Source organism: Rhinopithecus bieti, unplaced genomic scaffold, assembly GCF_001698545.2.
Source record: "Rhinopithecus bieti isolate Rb0 unplaced genomic scaffold, ASM169854v2 scaffold_8911, whole genome shotgun sequence".
NCBI lineage: Eukaryota > Metazoa > Chordata > Mammalia > Primates > Cercopithecidae > Rhinopithecus > Rhinopithecus bieti.
In genome coordinates, this window is record NW_016806084.1 from 1,831,537 (window position 1) to 1,854,487 (window position 22,951).

At 38.9% G+C, this 22,951-nt stretch overlaps 1 protein-coding gene across 1 annotated transcript in view; it reads right to left on the minus strand.

Moving 5' to 3' along the window:
* The window catches only part of FTO (FTO alpha-ketoglutarate dependent dioxygenase), a 415,105-nt gene that overhangs the window by 270,759 nt on the left and 121,395 nt on the right, over positions 1-22,951 (minus strand). The window contains 9 exon segments of the mRNA XM_017874625.1: positions 2,498-2,641; positions 16,904-16,916; positions 16,918-16,965; positions 16,967-17,104; positions 17,106-17,135; positions 17,137-17,253; positions 17,256-17,372; positions 17,374-17,439; positions 17,441-17,545. Coding sequence (XP_017730114.1) covers positions 2,498-2,641; positions 16,904-16,916; positions 16,918-16,965; positions 16,967-17,104; positions 17,106-17,135; positions 17,137-17,253; positions 17,256-17,372; positions 17,374-17,439; positions 17,441-17,545 — 778 coding nt within the window.

A 22,951-nucleotide genomic window follows, 5' to 3' on the forward strand; every position in this document is an offset into this window, starting at 1 on the left:
GCAACCTCCGCCTCCTGGGTCCAAGTGATTCTCCTGTCTCAGCCTCCGAAGTAGCTCAGATTACAGGCATGTGCCACCACACCCAGCTAATTTTGTATTTTCAGCGGAGACAGGGGGTTTCATCAAGTTGGCCAGGCTGGTCTCGAACTCCTGACCTCAAGTGATCCACCTGCCTCGGCCTCCCAAAGTGCTGGGATTATAGGTGTGAGCCACAGCACCCAGCCACTTTTATCTTTTAAAAAATTTAAAAGCTATTTTAAAAGATAACATTCTGGCTCTTATTTCTTTGAAAGATATACATTGCTAATAGAAACTTCTGAACAAAGTATCCAAAGGAAAGTGATTTATTGGCTGATACTAATATCTATTAAGACTCACGCCGAATATCTGTATTTGGGTGGTACAAAAAAAAAAAAAAAAAAAACGAAATAATGTTTACCTACAAATGAAACTCAATGATGGGGTAGGGACTTTAAAAAATAAACTTACTTCCTGAGATCAGGCAGGAGAGACAGTGGGGAAGAGAGAACCTTAACACTAAAACCATTCCCACATAGAGATTTCAGTGTATTGGGATCAGGTTGAAATAGCCCCATTTAGAGTAGGAAAACCCTGCATAAGATGCCTGCCACCCATTCTGGTCCCTGTTCTATCTCCTAACTGAGTGACTTTAGGAAGATCACTTAAAAAAAGAACAGTCTCTGCCATCTCCCTCACAAAGCTGACAGGAGATTGGGGCTGCCTGTGTGAAACTGATGTGTAAACTGCAAAGCAATGTTCACATGGAAGGCAAGAGATGAAGGGCATACTTAGATCAGTGTTCAAGAAATGAAGGAATCTCCTCATGAGAAGTATTTAAGAGGTAAAGGGACATTGCCTTAAGTGCCATTAAATCACACTACTTGAAAGAGTCCCTACACAATGATCCCCCAATCCTCCTGTAGACGTTAAGGAGAAAGTCTCAGACTGGTACCACTATACAGTTAACACCTCTCTGTTACTAATCTCCTCTCTTAAGAAACACAGAATAGGACTCAGACTCAGGATCTCCAGCACACAAAAGTAGCAGGCCCTTAGTACTGTTTTGGTTTCTCTATATTTATATTTCTAAAGCCCTTCTAATTATTCCTAGTGATACTGGATTTCCATTTAAGATAGTGATGTAAAATCTCCTTTTAAAATAAATTCAATTCAGTGAAAGATTAAAAGTTACTTTATTTAGGCAGAAGCACACCAATGTGACCAAAACCTTGAAGCTGATATGCAATGAGCTAAAATTTGGAAAATGCTTAGTGGCAGAATGGCCTAAAGAGCTATTCCGTACTCCGAATTCCCAAAAGGCAAGAACCAAGATTCATCCACCTCCGATATCTCCCCTGGAACCTTACACAGTACCTGGAATATAGTGGACTCTAAAATACCCAATCAACTGGGAATCAACTCTTATCATAAATACTGGGCTTCAGTCCTGGTTCTTCCTGGCTCCAAAAGCAACATATGAGTAGATTTCTCCAGGTAGACAGGAATGAGATAAACCCCAAATAATCAGGAACTAGAGCCAAGTACAGAATAAACTCTGAGAAGCTTTGTGAGTAAAAAAGGATACTGTTTACATATCGTGCATTGGAAAACAAGTAGAAAGTCCAAAAACAAAATTAAAAACTTACAGCAAAGAAGAAAAAAACAAAGGCTCACAAACTCCACACCTTCAGCTGGCCTAACCACAGCTGAGATACTGCTTCCCAAAGCACTAAATGACAAGTTGAGAGAAAGGCCCCATTGTCAGGTCAGCTGTTCCTGAGAAGAAACAACATTCAAAACTAGGAAAAAAAAAAAAAGAAAAGAAAAAAAAAACTCTAGTAAAAACTAATACAGCCAGGAAAATATTTTTTAAAGTTATAATTTGACTTGGATAATTCAATACCTTTGATAAAAAATCCAGAAAATTGTTTAGCATATTTGAGGAACTCTGCATCGACATAGAATAAAAAGAAAAACAACTTTTAAAAATTTAGGGCCGGGCATGGTGACTCACGCCTGTAATCCCAGCACTTTTGGAGACCAAGGCGGGTGGATCACCTGAGGTCAGGAGTTCGAGACCAGGTTGGCCAATGTGGTGAAACCTCGTCTTTACTAAAAATACAAAAATTAACTGGGTGTGGTGGTGTGTGCCTGTAGTCCCAGCTACTTGGGAGGCTGAGGAAGGAGAATCGCTTGAACCCGGGAGGTGGAAATGGCAATGAGCAGAGATTGCACCACTGCACTCAGCCTGGGCAACAAGAGTGAAGTTCCATCTCAAAAAAAAAAAAAAAAAAAAAAAAAATTTTAGCAATATCTCAAAAAAGAAAAACCTAGTTACATGTTCTTATAAAGAAGTTTCACTATTAATAGAAAATACTCCAAAAGTTTATTTCATAAGACATATTCAAAATAGATATCCAATAATCTAAATTTAGACACTAGAGTCTCAATATAATTTTGATTTTCCAAAGATTACCAAGCATGAAATAGCAGTCTCCTTGGTGAAGGGGTATCGCCAAACCAGGTGTCTCTATGTCCCATGAGATCTTAAAACCAACATGCCAAATATCAGGATCTCTGCCTTCGAAATGAGAGTCATCCTCACTTTCCTCTTCAGGGCCTGCCAAAAGAGAATGATCAGAAAGGAAATGTTTAATCTAAGCTTCTGAATTTTATAACTGTTATTTTAGAAAGAATTGACATTTTAATAAACTACGAATATTAAACGAAATATATCTTCCCTTTATGTCATATTTTTAAAAAGATATTCTAGCTTATTTTTAACATGTCATTAATTTTTTCATCAAGAAACCTTAAATAGGCCAGGTGTGGAGGCTCACGCCTATAATCCCAGCACTTTGGGAGACCAAGGGGGTAGGATCGCTTAAAGTCGGGCATTCAAGACCAGCCTGGGCAACAAATCAAAACCCCATCTCTATTTTAAAAAATTTTGTTTTACTTTTTGAAAATAAAAAACAGATGTAAAGAGAAATTATGTTCTTAGGAAGTAAGACTGAACATCACAGAAATGTCAGTACTTTCTAAATTCATCTAGAAATTTGACATAATATACATAAAAAGACCAAAGGGATCGTTTTTTAGATGAGTGGGGTTAGTAACTAGAAAAGCTGTTTCTATAATATACATGGAAATATAAACAAGCAAGAATAGCCAAGGAATGTTTTTCTAAATATATGAAGAGCAACAACACATCAATAAGACAAAGGCCAATAGACAAATTAAAAACTGAGCATGTTATAAAGACACAGTACATAAAAGGAAATAAAACTAGCTCATAAACATATACAAATATGTTCCAATTTATTCACATAGAAGATATGCATGTTAAAGCCAAAAAGAGGTGAACTTTCACCTATCAAATCAGAAAACATCAGTTTGAAAACAATACAGTGTTAGTAAGAGTACAGTAAAATGGCACACACTCTCTGTAGAGGACAATTTGGCAATACTATCAAAATTACAAATGCATAAGGTCTTTGACTCTTATAGAAATTGCACTTTTAGGAATGTATACGAAAAGTCCTACTTTCAGGGGTTTAAAATGACTGTTGAGCAAGTATATTTATTGTAGTATTGCTTGTAAGAGCAAAAGATCAGAAATTACTCAAATGTTCATCAGTAGGTTTCTGGTTAAATAAATTATGATCTCTCCAGACAATAAAATTCTACGTAGTCACCAAAAATAATATGACTATATACAGATATGGAACTATCTAATATATTTTCAGAGAAAAAAATAAATAGGCTATACTCATATTGAAAACAAAGTACAGGCTGGGTGCAGTGGCTCACACCTGTAATCCCAGAACTTTGGGAGGCCAAGGCAGGAGGATTGCTTAAGCTCAGAAGTTCAAGGCCACCCTAGACAACATGGTGAAACCCTATCTCTACAAAAAGTAAAAAAAAATTAGTGGGCCATGGTGGCACCCGCCTGTGGCTCCAGCTACTCAGGAGGTTGAGGTGGGAGGATTGCTGGAGCCTGGGAGTTCGAGGCTGCAGTGAGTTGTGATTGCACCACTGCACTCAATTCTGGGCAACAGAGTGAGGCTGTGTCTCAAAATAAATATAAGTAAATAAATAAATAAATATCAAGCACATATAATATTTCTAGAAGGATACTCAAGACTGATTTTTCTGGAAGGATAATAATATAATATTTATAATACTTCTGGAAGGATACACAAGACTGGAATACAACATTTCTGAAAGGATACTCAAGACTGATTTTTCTGGGGTGCAAGAGTGGGAGACATACTAAAAAAAGTAGAAGGTGTACACACTATGATTTGCCTATAATCACAGCCCTGCAGGAATAACCCTACATGAAAACTTTTAAAAGCTAATTTAATAATTATTTATTGAGCACTTACTATTTACTGGGCACTGTGCCAGGCATGTGGGATATGTCAGTGACTGAAACAGAGCTATGCTCCACTGGAGCTTTTCCTTTTAGTGGAGCTGTAAATGTGCATCACTGATTACCATGAAGGGGACATTTTAAATTGAAATTCCATCAGACTTTAAACTGCTGTACTAGACTCTGATCTTCCAGGGCAGAGTCTGTTTTTCTGTTTCATCCACAATTATAGCCCTAGTGATTGGCAGAGAGAAGGCATTCAATGAACACCATGGCTTGCTTAAACAAAATGTTCTTTTAGATCACACCATTCACAGTCCTTGTGCTAGATGGCAGGGAAAGAAAATGTTAATTTGGAAGAAAAAAACAAAAATGCCTCAAATTTAAAACCAAAGGACATAAGAAAGCATGGCATTGCTGCTAAACTAGTACAGTCCTCAGTACTAAAGAAGTTTAGAGAAGACAGAGGTTCAACGACACAATTAGAGCAGAACTCTTAGAGAAGGTCAAACCTGAAAGACAACAGTGTTTAGACTGGCAGAGGGTAGAATAAGAAGTAATGCAGGAAGACAAAAAGATGCAAAGCTTTCAAAATGGACAATAAAGCATGCTTTCCTTGGCTGTATCATGTACATATCACATAAACCATTTAAAAAATACGTGCATCCCAGATGGCACCTAAATTCTGAATGTCGTACTCTACCACCAACTGTGCAGAAGGGTCAAAGGCAGTGAAAGGAAGGAAAAAAAGAAACTCCCCTTTATAACTATTCATTTGCATTAATTTGCACTAGGCATGCTGAAAATGAACAAATCAGAAAGCCAAGCTCATGGTCTCTGTAAGGAAGGAATGCTGCTAAGCGACTTTTAAGGATACATTTTACTTTGGATACTCTTTAGTCCCCTTAGTTTGGTCTAAAATCTAACACTGCCATATTAACAGAATCTTACCTTTTTTCATACCTGCCATTCTAATACATGTTTTCTCAAGTACTTTTTAATTAAGAGCATCTTTTAACTGGGTTTTTCTTTTTTGAAGAATAACAATAAAAGTCCAAAGTCATTTCCTAGGTTAATTAAAAAAACATTTTTTTAGAAACCTCTAGAATGGGAATGATGAATACCTTTATATCAGGGGACATGACTGATTGGCTGGTTGCAGCTTTTTAGAGCCCTAGTGAAGAAATCTGAAACTTGCTCTTAGCTCAGCAGGAAAGAGTGTTATGATCAATTACTGATGTCTGTCATGGGCACTACAAGGGTTAGTGAGTGGCAGCACCAGTGCTAGACATTTGCTATCCATGTCTGATGACATTCTACAGGCACTTCTTATTGACACATAATACACTGTTATACTTGAAAATACCAGAATTTGCTAACTAGAGCTCGTGGACCAGAAAAGAACTCACAAAGGTGTGTAGCTTGACCTGAACCATATTTCCTTAACAAATCTAAATGAGTTGCCAACTGATAAAAGGACTTTGCCTAAAAATCCAAATTCCCAGCTACCCTTAAATTACAAGATTTGGTATCACTGAGCCAGTCACAAGTGGCTATAGGGAAGAAGTAGCTGCCCATTTTAGACAAGGATGTGACCTTTGCTAGTCACAGTCCCCACAGCCACTTCACTTTACTCATTTGAGGTACCTGCCTAACAACAGCAAAGTCTGTGACCCTTGCTCAAGAGCTGGGTTGCAGAGATCACAGGCAAATCAGTCCCATGACCTGCTTTTGTAAAATAAAGTTTAACCACAACACAGTCATGCCCATTCATTTACATAAATGGCTGCTTTCATACAGACAGCGAGGTTGCGTAGATAAGACACAGACTGTAAGACCCACAAAGCCAAAACTACTTATTTCTGGCCTTTTACAAAAAAAATTTGCCCACCCCTGTTCAAAAGTCTTGATATTTGTGATTTGATGTCTACTGCACATTTTAGTAAAGAAGTTGAGGCTGCATAAAATAGTTCTGATGTAATGTGACTAATACCTAATAATGTAACATGACTAATGACAGCATACAACATAATTAATGCTAAATTAATTGATATCCAGATCACTTTAGCAAAAGAAAATGATATAAAAATTATCTTTATATTTGTGATAACCCAAGACTTGGCTACTTCGTTCTAGGGGGGCCCTAATGATGACAGATATAGCAAACAGCACAAGAAAATAAAAAGGAAATATTTTAGGAAGGTTTTGCACATGTCCCTTTCTGGTCAAATCAACTATAACTTCTACCATTGAAGTCCACACAAAATTAAAAAGAAATAAAAAAGGCCGCACGGTGGCTCACACCTGTAATCCCAGGACTTTGGGAGGCCAAGGGGGGCGGATCACGAGATTAGGAGATTGAGACCAACCTGGCCAACATGGTTAAACCCCATCTTTACTAAAAATACAAAAATTAGCTGGGTGTGGTGGCACGTGCCTGTAATCCCAGCTACTTAGGAGGCTGAGGCAAGAGAATCGCTTGAACCCAGAAGGCGGAGGTTGCAGTGAGCCGAGATCACACCACTGCACTCCAGCCTGGTGACATAGCGAGACTCTGTCTTAAAAAAAAAAAAAGAAGAAAAAAAGAAAAGAAAGAAAAAGAAAACCATTATAATGACTTCAAAAAGAAATAATTTTCAAACTATAAGGAACAGTTTCAGGAAGTCTTAATGCCACTGCGTGTGGACAGTCTAATAAGTGGGAATCTTTATAGTGTAACAGTCTGCTTGACTACTTTCCCTTCTAACTTTCATCCTGGTACTCTACTCAATGTGGCATCAATAAAGACAATCTGAGACAATAACTGCAATAAGTCTTTCTTGATGTCTCCCAAAAATCCAGCACTTTTGAAATCTGCTCATTAAAATGATATTTTGGTGAGTTTTTCCCCTCCTTGGGCTGTGTAGGGAAGAGAAAAGTTTTATGTCTGATAAACTTTTTATTGTTAAATATAATGTTCTTACTTCTCAATGAAATCAACTTGTAATTACCTATAGCAAATTAATGCAAATGAACAGTTATAAAGGGGAGTTTCTTTTTTTCCTTCCTTTCACTGCCTTTGACTCTTCTGCACAGTTGGTGGTAGAGTACGACATTCAGAATTTAGGTGCCATCTGGGATGCAAGTATTTTTTAAATTGTTTATGTGATATGTACATGATACAGCCAAGGAAAGCATGCTTTATTGTCCATTTTGAAAGCTTTGCATCTTTTTGTCTTCCTGCATTACTTCTTATTCTACCCTCTGCCAGTCTAAACACTGATATGTTTCATTTCTTGACCAGGGTGCTAGGTACACAGATATGTTTACTTTATGGCAATTCTTCAAGCTGTATGTTTATGATATATGTTATATTTCAATACTGAAAATTCAATAGACGGGCTAGGTGCAGTGGCTCATGCCTGTAATCTCAGCACTTTAGGAGGCTGAGACGGCCAGATCACCTGAAGTCAGGAATTTGAGACCAGCCTGGCCAACACGGTGAAACCTTGTCTCTACTAAAACTACAAAAATTTGCTGGTCATGGTGGCCTGCACCTGTAATCCCAGCTACTCAGGAGGCTGCAGCAGGAGAATCACTTGAACCTGGGAGGCAGAGGTTACAGTGAGCCAAGTGCCATTGCACACCAGCCTGGGTGACAAGAGCAAAACTCCATCAAGAAAAAAAAAAAAATCAATAGACAAGTTGGAAGTTAAGAAAATCTCCCAGATATTAAACTAAAAAACAAATATAAAGATTGAAAATAAGGGAATAAACAGGAAAACTAGAGGAAGGATCCAGAAGGTTAACTAAATCATACGGATTCCAAAGAGACGAGAAAACTGGAGAGGAAGAAATAACTAACAAAGCAGTTCAAGAAAATGTCCAACAATTGAAGGGCTGATTGAAAGCCCTACACAATGACAGTAAAATGAGTGAGAAATATCACTGTGAAATTGTAAAACATTCAAAAAAAATCCAACAAAAAAAAGCAACATAAAAGCTGAAGAAAAATTCAGAACTCTTAACATGAACTCTGTCAGATAAAATACAGTAATGCAATGTCACTAAGATTCTGAAAAAAATATTATTTCCTACCAAGATTTTCACACTGGAAGAAGCTACACATGCCAAGGTGGAATAAAGATCATTGAAGACATTTAACGTCTTAAAAATTTACCTCCTAAGCATCCTTTCTGAAGAAATCATTGCAGCACATGCTCCACCAAAATAAGAAAACAGTCAGGAAAGAGCGAGGCCAGGATGCAGGAAGGTGAGGAGTCCACAAAAGAGAGAAGTAAGGGAATCTGCTGGATTACAATGAAGAGATCACAGAAGGGGATCCCCATGCATCAGGCATAGAACACCAGATTGGAGCAGACAAGAAGACTCTGGAAGACATTGCTCCAAGAAAATGAAACGGACAATATCTGATGGTTCTGAAGCTCTTCAGAAGAGGAGATTTGGTGGAAAGCAAGGGATTTAATTAGTCGTAACTATGTAGAAAACTACATAGAAAACTATACAAATACACAAAAAACAAGACTACTATTAATGCAAGAAAAAAAGTTGAAAAGAAAAGGGTAACAGATCACAGGTTCTGGAAGGCATTCTTATGTATATAATAACTATAAAGGCTGAATAGCGATACAATCAAAATTACAGTAAACCTATAATGGGAATCAGAAGCATGCACATGTGTAGGCAGGCAGGGAGAAAGAAGAGAGCTAAGTAAATCTTCACCCTCCATATCAGGAAGCCAATATATAATGTTCAAAACAATATACATATGTTATCAACTACCAAAAGCATTACCTGAAAGAAAAGAGTAGAAATGATTGCCTGTGGAAAGGAAAATGGGAAGAAAAGGTGTAAATAACTTCTGCATTGTTTTTTCCTTAACAAACCTTATAGAAATTTTGACTTGCAAAATTATATGAATAATTTTGATAAAAGCTAAAAATAACACAGTATTGAATGCTTACTACATTCTAATTACTGCTGTTATGTTCTTAGCACTTTACAGGTGTTTAATTCTCACAATCTTGAGGTGGATACAGCTCTGATCACTATTTTACAGACGAGAAAACTGAGTCACAAAGGATTTAAGTAACTTGCTTAAGGTCCCATAGCTAATTAATACCAATACAAATGATGTCATTCGGTAGTACAGAATTTAACTGCCTAATCAATGTCATGGACAGTAAAGTCTATTCCACTGTTCTGTGATCCCTTGCTCATCACATTAATATATCATTAAAAGTTCAGCTATCCTTGAAGAAAATATTTGCAAGTCATATATCTGATAAGGAATTAATATCTAGAATACATAAGGAACTCACAAAACTCAACAACTAAAAAACAGCCAAATTCAAAAATGGGCAAACAACTTGAATAGACATGTCTCCAAAGAAGATATATAAATGGCTAAGAACATGAAAAGATGTTCAACGTCATTAATCATTAGGAAAATGCATATCAAAACCACAAGGAAATACTACTTCATACTCATTAGGATGGCTGTTATCAAAAAACAGGGAACAGTAGACAGGGACAGTAACAGTAACAGCAACAGTAAGCGTTGGCATAGATGTGGAGAAATTAGAACCCTTGTGCATTGCCAGCGAGAATGTAAAACAGTTCAGTCGCTGTAGAAAACAGTATAGCGGTTCCTCAAAAATGTCAACATAGACCTATCATTCGATCCAGCAATCCTACACAAAAGTACATAAACAAAAGTATATACACAAAAAAAGTATATACACAAAAGTACTGAAAGCGGAGACTCACACAGATATTTGTATATACAGATATTTGTATACCAATGTTCACAGCAACTTTATCCACCATAGCCAAAAGATGAGTATTATGAATAGCCAATGGATGACTTGATCAACAAAATGTGGTATATTCATACAATGGAATATTATTCATCTTTTAAAAGGAATTAAATTCGGATACATGCCATAACATGGATGAATCTTGAGGACATTATATTAAGTAAAATGATTGTATTAGTTCATTTTCATGCTGCTCATAAAGACATATCCGAAACTGGAAACAAAAAGAGGTTTAATAGGACTTATAGTACCACATGGCTGGGAGGCCTCTGAATCACGGTGGGAGGCAAAAGGCCTTCTTACACGGCAGTGGCAAGAGAAAATGAGGAAGCAGCAAAAGTGGAAACCCCTGATAAACCCACCAGATCTCGCGAGACTTATTCACTATCAAGAGAATAGTCCAGGAAAGACCAGCCTCATGATTCAACCACTTCCTCCTTGGTCCCTCCCACAACATGTGGGAATTCTGGGAGACACAATTCAAGTTGATATTTGGCCAGGGACGCAGCCGAACCATATCAATAATCTAGACACAAAAGGTCAAATATTGCATGATTCCACTTATATGAGGTACCTAGAATAGTCAAATATAATATAGACAGAAAGCAGAACAGTGGTTACCAGGAAATGGGGGAAGGAGAAATGGGGAGTAATTGTTTAAATGGGTACAGAGATTCGGTGTGGGATGATGCTTAATACCACTCAACTGTACAGTTAATATGGTTATAATGTTTAATTTTATATATATTTTATTGTAATAAAAAAGGATAAAAGGGAATGAGCTATTGATATACATAACAACATGGATGAATCTCAAAATAACTATGCTAAGTTAAAGAATCCAGACCAAAAAAAGTGCACATATATAATTCCATCTGTTTAAAATTCTAGGAAATGCCAACTCATCCAGTGACAGAAAACAAATTCAGGTTGAATGTGTGGCTCACACCTGTAATTCCAGTTCTTTGGAAGGCTGAGCAAGGAGGATCTCTTCAGGCCAGGATTTCAAGACCAGCCTGGGAAAGATATTGAGACCCAGTCTCTACAAACAAATAAAAAACAATAAAAAAAGAAAATAGATCTGTCAGAAAGAGGAATTGCAAAGGGGCACAAGGAAACTTCTGAAATAATGGGTATGTTCATTATCTTGATAGTGGGGATAGTTTCACAGGTGTGTTGAAACTTATAAAACTATAAATGTTCAATATGTATAGCTAATCATATGTCAATTATTCCTGAATAAAGCCATTCACAGAGGGGAGAAAATGTAGCCATTCTTATAGGCTTAGTCTTCTTTTGACAAATGGGAGACGTTACTGCTGGTCATCCTTTCTCACCGGTGCTGAAACACTGCCACTCTCTTTGTTGGTAAAAGGTTACAGGACGGTATTTACGCATTTCTCCCCTGCTCTGCCTCTTCTAATCTAGACCATCATATCCCTAGTCTGGATTACTTTGGTCGCCTCTGTGAGTTCTCCTGTTTCTCATATTGCTTCCCTTCTTCTACTCTTCAGTGGCTCCCCATCTCACTCCAAATCCAAACCTACTACTTTGTATTCTAACACGACAAAGCCCTATCTTCCACCACCCATTTACTTGTCCCTTTGTCTTCATTTCGTTTCCTCTTCTCTCACTCTATTCCATCCACACTTGTTGCTTCTGAAACATCCCAATCATGTTCTATCTTTCCGCCTATCTGCTCCCCCTTGAAATTTCTCAGTGGCTCATTCTCTCCTTCCAATCTGCTCAAATGTTACCCCCTAAACAAGGCCTTGCCTGGCTCTCCTATCTAAAATTGTAAGATTATCCCTCACCCTTGTTACACAATCTACTTTTATTTTCTGTTTTCCCTTGCTAGAATGTGAGCTCGATGAGGGCAGGGATTTTTGTCCGTCTTGTTCACTGCTACATGCTCAGCATCTAGACAACTGTCTAGCAAATAGTAGATGCTTATTGTTAAATGAAAAAATAGTTGCATAGGCATGAAAAAAATGCAACTTTGTAGATCAAATAAGATCCGCCCCCCACCCTTGGTCTTCTTGGTTCTTCATGGGAGACCTTATTGTTAAATGAATAAATAACTGACTGGTCACCCCAAAAAATGTGACTTACAAGACCAAACAAGGTTTACTGAGCAGTATAAGTGATTTCAAAATTCACTGACAAGGCATAGCATGATACAATAAAACAAAGCTAGATCAAATAAGCTTTGAGATTTCAGACAGGGATGCTGGGAAGCTAAGATAACATTAAACATCACAGCATTTTTATGAATATTCTAAAACTCCAAGTTGCAATTATAAACTAGCTTTTCATGGTCTCAGTGATGAACTGAGAAATGAGAGCAAGTCATGTTAAACTAGAGATTCAAGAATTATGGGAACAAATTTCCATCCTTAAGGGGATGCAATTTTTCCCAAATCAAAGACAGGAATGGAAATCCTAGAATTCCAAGAACATTATTGCGAAGTCTCTACTCTAGGCTATCACATAACATGCTCAACAGGAAACATGGATCAGCTCTTCCTTTTGTGAGCCTTCCTGGGGTTTTTGTTTGTTTGTTTGTTTGTTGTTTGTTTGTTTTTGAGACGGAATCTTGCTCTGTCGCCCAGGCTGGAGTACAGTGGCACAATCTCGGCTCACTGCAACCTCTGCCTCCCAGGTTTAGGCAATTCTTCTGCCTCAGCCTCCTGAGTAGCAGAGACTACAGGTACGCACCACTACGCCTGGCTAATTTTTGGATTTCTAGTAGAGACAGGGTTTCACAATGTTGGCCAGGCTCGTCTTAAACTCCTGACCTCATGATCCATCCGCCTCGGCCTCCCAAAGTGCTAGGATTACAGTCGTGAGCCTCCGCACCCAGCTGCCTTCCTGGCTCTTTATGGGAGGCCTGGAAAATAATGTCAAGAATACGCAATACTTGGCACTAGTTTAAAATCTTAAGAATTGCTTTTCTAGAAAGACAATTTCACCAAGAATGTTTCCTTCCAAACAAAGAAACAAAAATGGTAGCCAATAGTTACTGTTGGTCTAAGTGATGTTTCTGAAGGTGTTCCAGTCAAAGAACAAGGTGCTGGACCATATTAAACAATGGGTTTTTAATGCCTTCCCCGCTAAAGTTTGTTTTTTATAGCTAGGAGTAACAAGCAATTGCCAGCAAAGCTGGAATAGGAAAATCAAATATTCTGCCTATTTACATATGGTTCCCCGAAGCCATTCCTGATTAAAACTTGTACCATTTCAATCTTCCTACTGGAGATATCTATTAACTAGAACGGCATGTGAAAGCCAATGAATTTAGTATATAATTACACGTATCCTATACAAATTACTTCTCAATGACCTCTACTCATGAAAATAAACCAAAGAGGGATGACTGGCTCATTATAAATCTACAAGAAGATTTCCCTGGGAAAAGGTATTGAGAGCAGAGTCATGAAAGATCTTAAGCTTCAATTGAATTTAATTTCAGCAGGAAGCAATCACTTCTGTATCTGAATTCCCAATGCATTTTACGTGAACCTCTCCAGTGGCAAGGAACACTTTCCAACTTAAATCCCTGCTCTTGTCACTAAGTAACAATGTGACCTTGGCCAAGCCACTTCCCTTCTCAGTGTTTTCATTTGTAAAATGAGAGGCTAGCATCAAGTGATTTCAAAAGTCTCTTTCAGATCTAATGTTTCATCATTTCATAATTATAATCAAAAGAGCCCCCCTAACCTCACCTATTACCTCTAAGTGAGAAAGCCACGGATTTACCTTTGGAGTTCCCATACTGTCTAGACAAACGAGTTCAAGGACACAGAAAAAAACACAATTCTCTGAAGTGTCCACTCTCTGTGGACCTCCTTAAGTCTTTCTCAACCTCAACCAAGGTTTTAAACCAAATGATTCTCTTCAAGTCCACCTTTACCATGGTTCTGGCATTCTGCCAAGGATTATAAGCCCAGAAAATTAAACAGATATCACTTGTCACTTAGAAGACATGCACCCACCACAGAGTTTCAAGGCACATGCTTTGTACACCATCTGACCCAGACCCACATGCTTTGTACACCATCTGACACATAGCCAGACACCTACAGAAAGGTTCTGTTTCATCGAATAAGATAATCTGATGCATTCCAATCATCTGAGAGTATGTGCTAGAAAGCTACAGCAGATGTGGGTGAGAAGTAAAACTGGAGAAAGGAAGACACCAAGACCTGCAAGAAAAAGCAAGTGGAACGTCCCCTTAACCTTTCCAGAGGTGGACATTTTAAAAACCCAAGTCCCTGGCCGGGTGAAGTGGCTCATGCCTGTAATCCCAGCACTCTGGGAGACCGAGGCGCGCAGATCACGAGGTCAGGAGTTCAAGACCAGCCTGGCTAGCATGGTGAAACCCCATCTCTACTAAAATTACAAAAAATTAGCTGGGCATAGTGGTGCGCGCCTGCCATCCCAGCTACTGGGGAGGCTGAGGCAGGAGAATCCATTGAACCAGGAGGCGGAGGTTGCAGTGAGCCAAGATTGTGCCACTGCACTCTGGCCTGGGAGATAGAGCAAGACTCTGTCTCAAAAAATTTAAAAAGTAAAAAAATAAAATAAAATCCCTGAGACAGCTACACTGCTGGGATAAGAAACACCTGCTCATAATGCACATAGCCTTAGGTGTTCAGATTCTGAAATCTGGATATTTGTGCTCAAATCCTAACTCTGCTAATTACTTGCTGCATCACCATGAACAAGTTAATCAACCTTCTGTGACTCGGTTTCCTCATCTGTAAAATGAGGATAGCAATAGTACTTCATTACTATTTTGTTCTTTGAATTGTTGGGAAGATAAAATGAGTCAATGCATGTAAAATGCTTATAACAGCATGTGGCACATAGTAGGTGCTCAATAAATGAGTATTCCCAGTATTGCTATTATTATTAGATGGAGTTCTGAGAATTTCTGAGGTTAAGAGAACAAAGGAGTTTCTACACTGCTCTTACAGATTCAACGTCTGCAGTTGTCTCTTCTGGGTGACAATTGCAAGTACCAACATTTCTATATTTATATGTAATTTGTATTTGTATACTTTATCAGTCTTAATTACTCCTGAGCATAGAAACTATTCATTAGACATTTAAATTCCTTTCTGAAAGATATTCTAGGTTTCAAAAACTACTTGATCACTCACGCGAAGGGAGTACAATAGGACTATTAAACTGGAGGGCTGAGAGTAATTGGGAGCACAAAGACATCTTTGTAGAGCTTTGTACTATCACATACCACTGCTTCAGGTTTGGAGAGTTGTCTCCTTAAGAAAGAAACTAACTCCATTGTTCGTTCACATCAGAGTTCTTGGATGTGATAGTTCTTAAATCCCTGGCAAGTCCTTATTAAAGATCAGAGGATCTCAGTTCTTTCCATTAGGACAGCATTAAATCCCTTCAAGCGATTTTCTTAGGTCAGCATCATTATTTGAGATGCCAGAGAAAGTGGTGAAATTTCCAAACGCTAAACTTGTTCCTTGTTTCAGACTGAAGACACAAGGTAAAGTTAGAAAAAATGAGTAGTTCTGAGGAAATTTTTGAGACTGGGAAATTGTAAGAAATTTAAAGAGTACTTTAAAGATCTTTTTTTTCTTAAATCTCTTTTCCAAAACAGTCATTTTAGTAAACAAAAAACAAATAACAATAACAAAAATCCAGTCAATTAACTAGAGTTGTCAGAAAATAATGACCCTTGAAAGTTCCAGTCATTCCCTGATGGGATATCCAGAATTCTGGTTTTCCAAACATCTTTCAGTAAATCAGACAGGAGAGCTAATACTATGTCTTGTATTCCTTTGCCAAATAATCAGGCACAAAAGAAAGTCAACAGAGGTCATGCTCTCCTCGATCTGTTCAACTACCATTTTTGTAATTCTATTCTAAGGAACAATGAGGGCCATAAACACACAGAAACAATAATAGAAGAAGAGAAATTTGGGTGGGCTACTAAGAGGTAGGCTATGATCTCTGTTTCAAGGGGATTATATATCAGAAAATGCAAGAACAAGTCTACCACAGCCACCCAACAAGGTCTAAAACTGCAGAATTGGGTAGAGGGCTAGGGAGTTTCCTGAAAATGGAGGACTATCTGCTTACAAAACCTACCTCAACTGCTTCTGGCAAGGAAGGACAGTAGTTACAAACTGTATGAAGCCAAGAACAAGTCCATATTTGACAAATCACACCCATCAAGATAGTGATGTCAACCATAATAAAATATTTTGGCAAGTCTGGAAATGTGCACCTGTGGGAACCTGGAAAGATTTGACAGATTTTTGTTTTCCCAGCTCTTTATCAGCAAGTTAATTATAGCAACTGTACAATCTCCTCTGAGCTGTAGAGAAAGACAGTTGGCTGTACGAAACCAAGAGGCTGCTCTCCTGGGCACATGAGAGACAAATGACAGTAGTGCTTACGTGCGAAAATATTCTGAGTACAGTATAACGATGAGCCAGCTAGCATGGCTAGATGAGAAAGAGGCATATTCTGCAGACATACGGGTGTGACAAGACTAAGAAGTACACATGATACACACACAAGCATATGCATGTACACACGCAAGCACACATGCAAACATGTTTGTGTATGTGTGTATCTCCAGAGCCTAAACAACTCGGGTCATATTATCACACACAGGGCTGCTTTTTCGCAGAGCAGACTGTACCTTCACAGCTATTAACTGTACACTGCCACGCTGACCTGTTCCACCAGATTTTCATCATGATGGCCAGCTCACTGCCATTTTCCCCATGCCAAAATAAGGTCTCTTTTCAGGTATGGCATTTTTCTGAGGATCCATGAAATTCAGCAAAGTTCGTTGTATGCTGCTCCTGCTCTTCAAATGTCCACTTCATCTGTCATCGTAGGGATGACCCCATCCCAACCCTGGGGAAATCTGGCAGACATACACAATGGCACAGCATCCTCATTAGCCTTCTCTTTGGCAGCCAATTCTTCCAAAGCCTGGATGGTCTCTATCTGCAGGTAGTCATTGAGCTTGAGGAAAGGTCTCACAAGCAGCCGGCTATTTCGCCTCTGGGGTATTTTATATTAGACCCTTTCACTGGCCAGGGGACCGTGAAGAATTGCCTGTGTTCAGGTACTTGTAGGCTACAGCCTGGATTACCAATGATGGATGCGAGCATACCGGAGTGAGCAGATCTTTGCCTGGATCCTAACCAGGTCCCGAAATAAGCAGCCCATGCTTGTGCAGTGTGAGAAGGCTTTCTTGAACCTGCTTTATGGAGCTCCTCAGGATACCACTGGCTGGCTTCCTCGGAGAATTGTTTGGATATTTCAGCTGCCACTAAAACAAAACCAAAGCAAAAACAGACGTTGATGTATAGTTACAATTGTATTATTTCCAAAGGTGTGTTTCTTTGTAAGCATTTGGGGAGTTGTTGGGGGACCACCTAGTGGTTATTTCTAAACAGGAGTCACATCTTCCTAGCCCAAAACAGAAAACCAAATAAAACAAATGTCATCAAACTCTACAGTCAAGATTTTCAAGTTCAAGCTCAAATTACTAACAATCTTTAATAAAAAACAAAAAACAATAATGTGGGTCCTGATACACCAGAATTACTCTGTGACCGCTTTTTCTCACCCTAAATCTCAACACCATTTTATTAACTGCTTATTATCTAAAATATTTATTAAGCGCTTACTATGTACCAGGTACTATTGTAAATTATTTGTGAGCATTAGCTCATTTTAACTCTATGCATAGCACTATTATCTCAAGTTTATAGATAAGGCCACTGAAACAGAGAGACATTAATTTGACCAAAGACATGAATTTGCCCAAAGTCACACAGCTGGCAAATATTGGAGCTGGAATTTAAAACCCCTGGACACCAACCCCTGGCTTCCAGGGCATGAGTTCTTAACCATGAGTATGCATTGTCTCTCAATAAATGACAAACTGGTTTCTGCTTAACACTTTCACAAAAAGAGAACTCACTTCTCTTCAGGAGTCAGACATTAAGTTCCATGAACACAAAAGTCATGGTAATTTTGCTCATGAAATACAAGTGCTCAGAATTTACTCAGTAAATGGTAAAGGAATGAAATAAATGGATTTGTGGATGGATGAATGAGGTGTTATTACATTGCAATTCTAGAAAGTTCTAATAATTTTTTTTTTTGAAAGGTCTAATAATTCTACTGGTGTCACTGGAGAAGAGTAATATTAGCCAATTCCCTCCCCTAATAAAGAAATACATGGAATGATTAATGTAGGTTAGGGCTGCATTAGCTTTTCGGCTACCACTTGCCTTAGGACCTGGCATGTGAATCGGTGTCAGGCTGGAGTTTCCTGATTCTGTACAATGCAACTGATTTATTTGTAACCAAATCACAGAATTTTACATTTACCTCTGTAACGTTTGATCGGATCTGTTCCTTCCTAGTTTTAGGCTGTCTTAAAGAAACAGTCAGACGTGATCAACACATTAACCTGTCCTCCCTGTATTGTGCTGCACACCATTGTTAAGATACCTTCCTTCTCTGTCTTCATTCAGTAATTACCATTCATATGATAGACAGGGCAAGTCCAGTACTCTTCCATACATTTTTTTTTTTTCATGCAACATCTGTTTATTGAGCATCTACCACCAGGTGGAAATAAGGTCCCTGCTCTCACAAAGCTTTCTACCAAATCAAGTAAATAAATAAAGAAAAGCAACCCCAAATTGTGTTAAGTACTAAGACAGAAACAAACCAGTAGGAAATCTTATTAGAGCAGGAAGAATTCTCTAAGGAGACGGGATTTAAGCTGAGATCGTCAGGAAAAGAAGGTACCAGAAATATGACAAGTCAGAGAAAATGCTTCCCAGAAAGAGAGACCAAAGAAGCCAAAGGCACTCAGGAAAAAGACCAATCTATTCTAGGGACCAAAAAAAAGGCTTGTTTTACTAGAGCACAAGAGCCAAAGACAGAGTGACGTGCAATGAGGAGGCAGAGGAAGGCGGAGGCCAGATCACACACAGCCTTAGAGGTCATGGTAAGGAATCTGGAGCTAACTCTAGATGTACTGGAGGATGTAGAAGGGAGAAAAATAACTTGATTTACATCTTATACAAATCGCTCTTGGTTATAATATCAGGCATGGATTGGAAATAGGCACATGTGAGCGTGGAATGTGCTATTACAATCATCTGGGAGGAAAGTGATGATAGTCTGGACTAAAATAGAGGCAGAGATAAGTGGACAGATGAAATACATATGTTGTAGGTAGAACAAAAGGATGTGTTTATGAATTACATGTAAGGGATAAAAAAAGATAGAAGTCTTTTGGGGTTTTTGGTTTTTCTTGAGATGGCGTTTCACTCTTGTTGCCCAGGCTAGAGTGCAATGACGTGATCTCGGCTCACTGCAACCTGCGCCTGCCGGGTTCAAGTGATTCTCCTGCCTCAGCCTCCTGAGTAGCTGAGATGACAGGCATGCACCACCACACCCGGCTAATTTTGTATTTTTAGTAGAGACGGGGTTTCTCCCTGTTGCTCAGGACAGAAGTTAAGGATACATTCCAGATTTCTGGATTTAACAACTAAATAAGTAATTTGCTATTTTGAGAAATAAGGAAAACTGAAAAAAAAGAAATAGTAGAAAGAAGGGGGAAATGAAGCGTTCACTCTGGAGCTGCAGTCTTGAAGACACCTATGAAACCTCCAGGTGAAAATATGGGGGGAATTAGATGTGCACATCTGGAGCTCAGAAGAGAAAGGAGGGCAGAGGAACGCAATGTGGGAGTGATCAGCACACAGCTTGGTTTTAAAGGCCTAGAAATGAATGAGATCACCTAGGGAAATAGTACAAATATCAAAAGGAGACCAAAGCTATTTCCTGAGTCACAGCAGAAGCCTCAACAAAGGAGAACCAGCAGAAAACCAGCAGAGTGTATTAATGCAGAAGCTACAAGAGGAGAGCATTTCCAGAAGGATGGGGTAGTCAACTATGTCACCTGACACTGAGGGGCCAAGTGAGATGATGCCAGATGATCCAGTGGATTTGGCAGCATGGAAATCACTTATGGCAATGACAAGAGCAATCTCAGTAGAGAGCTGGGGGTGGAAGTCAGATTGGAGTAGGCGAAGACAGAATGAAAAAGGGGGAAGTGAAATGGCATGTAGAGATGTCTCTGAATGGTTCTGCTATGAAGGGGAGTAGAAAAATGGAGCTTTTGATAAAGGAGAAGACTAGACTAAGCGACAATCTCTAATGATGGAAGATGCCAGAGAATACTAGAGTTTCTCAGTACACTCACAAGAATGATACAAGAGAAAGAGGCTGATGACGCAGAGAGAGTGAATAACCAAAGAAGTGGAGACCTTGAGTGTCTAGAGCAGTAGCCCCCAAGTCAGGTATATAGGGATTTGTAAGGCAATCTGGTAGAGTGGTGGGGCACAATGGAGAGATAGAACTGCTTTGTTTTTAATATAAAATAAAAGAAATCAAGCATTCTTAAAATATGTATGCATATACACACACACACACAAATAGGTTTAATATGAATATTATTCTAAAACAGACACAAGTACATAAGTACTACTACCAGCATACTACCGGTGGTGTGCTGGAGTCACGCCACACCGGCTCATGAGAGCTCACTGTGTACATCTCTTTCCAATCAGGCATTCAGTAACACCATGATGGTGCTTGAAACTGTCCACAGTGAGAGTATTTACACTGCGGAAATCAAAAAACACTAAAAATCAAGGCTGGTTCTCTTCCCCTACAGGCCACTTGTTAAACATTGTCTAGGACATCACTGTATGTGCTTATCTACTGATAGCAGTATGTGATCAAAAATATTTGGATAGGAGAGAAGATACTTCTTATACTGGAATAGGCTAGAAGGAGGAAGAAGGTATGAATTCAGATAGGATGATAAATGTAATAATAGTGGGCAGATGAGTAAGTTCTAGGGTTTCTTTTGGAGGGGTGGTGGTTACAGAAAGCTCTGACTTTCTCAGTGAAGTTAACGTGAATCACTAGCTAAGAATGCATGCTGGTCATTAGAGCTGTTTGCTAAATAGTTCTGGATTCCTCCCCTGCTACCCAGCTTTTTGGGCCCAGTATAAAATTATACTTCCTGGCCCCCTCATGATGGATGAAACATGGGATTACTTCTGTCCAGTGAAAAATGATGGTCATCCTTCCAGCCTGGAACATGTCATTGTCACTGCAAGACCCTCCAGCATACTCTGCACCCCTCTGCCACAGCAACCAGCTGGTGGCTGCTTGGAACTCTGAGCTACTTTAATGGGTAGTGACTCTGTGCCAACCCACAAATGATACATAAAATGGACAAGAAATATCATTGTGTGGAGCCACTGAGATTTGAGAGTTATCAGTTACTATATCATAATCCAGCCTGTTCTGACTGAGGCAGAGTGCAGGAGATATTATAGAAGACATGAAGAAAGTGGGAGGAAGTACATGTAAGAAAAATCAATGAGTCAAGTTTGAATGTGAAAAAATGACTTTACTAGGTAAGTGTGGTAGGACTGCTCTGCTTCTCAAAATGCCTATCTGAGGTGTTGACCATGAACTGAAAGTGACAAAGAGAGGAGTCACGTGGCATACCACTATGGACTGTCATTGAGACTGTCAGGGATCCACTAAGGATTTAGAGTTTCCATATTTCAGTTATCCCCATTGGAAAACAGAAACAGTGATATCGTACTTTCTATTTACATAGCTTATGAAGAAAGCAATGCAATCCTGTAGGCAGAGACCAAATATTCTGGAGCCATGAACAGTAACTCTAATTCTATCACTATACTGGTTACTTTCTAAGCAAGTCTCTGAGGCCCCAGTATACTCAAAGCAATGATGAAGAAGTGATGAAGAAGGTAATTTCTTCACACTGTCTTAACACCTCCAGTACTCTCTGAATGGTCTTTAGTATAAAATAATAAAGAAAAGTATGGTAATTCCAAAGAACTCTGTTTCTGAACACACTCCCCTCTGGGACTAAGAAAGGAACACTGAAAATAATGCACTCATATGCACAAGCGCCTGCCCTCCCCCCATTGAAGTCTTGCTGCCCTTGTTCAACATACACTGGGTCTCAACACTATATAAGATCTATTTAATACAGGGAAATTATAACCCTATGGACCAGGAAAACCATAAAACCACATAAATATCATCTGTAAATACCTTGATATAAAAAACAGCATAAAAAGAAAATAATGGCATGGGAAAATATTCCATTTTTTTCCACTTAGATCATGTCCCTTTTCTCTCTGACCATAAGTGCTTCTATTCCTGCAGTCCTCAAGTGTCCAGCTCTTAAGTACTTTCCCAAGGCTCTTCCCCCAACTCCACACCTGGATGGTCCTTCCCATCCCTGGGTCATTTTCTCATAGAAACCTTTCCTGAATCTCCACCCTCAAATAGGTGCCCTCTGTTATCACTCCACACACTTTACTTCTCTTTCATAGCACTTATCTATTTGTAACTATATTTATTTAAACTATTATTTGTTTAATATTCTGTCCTGTAAGATCACAAGCTCCTAAAAGAAGACAGTATTAGTGGCCAGGAGCAGTGGCTTACGCCTGTAATCCCAGCACTTTGGGAGGCTGAGGCAGGTGGATCACCTTATGTCAGGAGCTCGAGACCAGCCTGGCCAACAAGGTAAAACCCCGTTTCTACTAAAAATACAAAAATTAGCTGGGTGTGGTGGCAGGCATCTGTAATC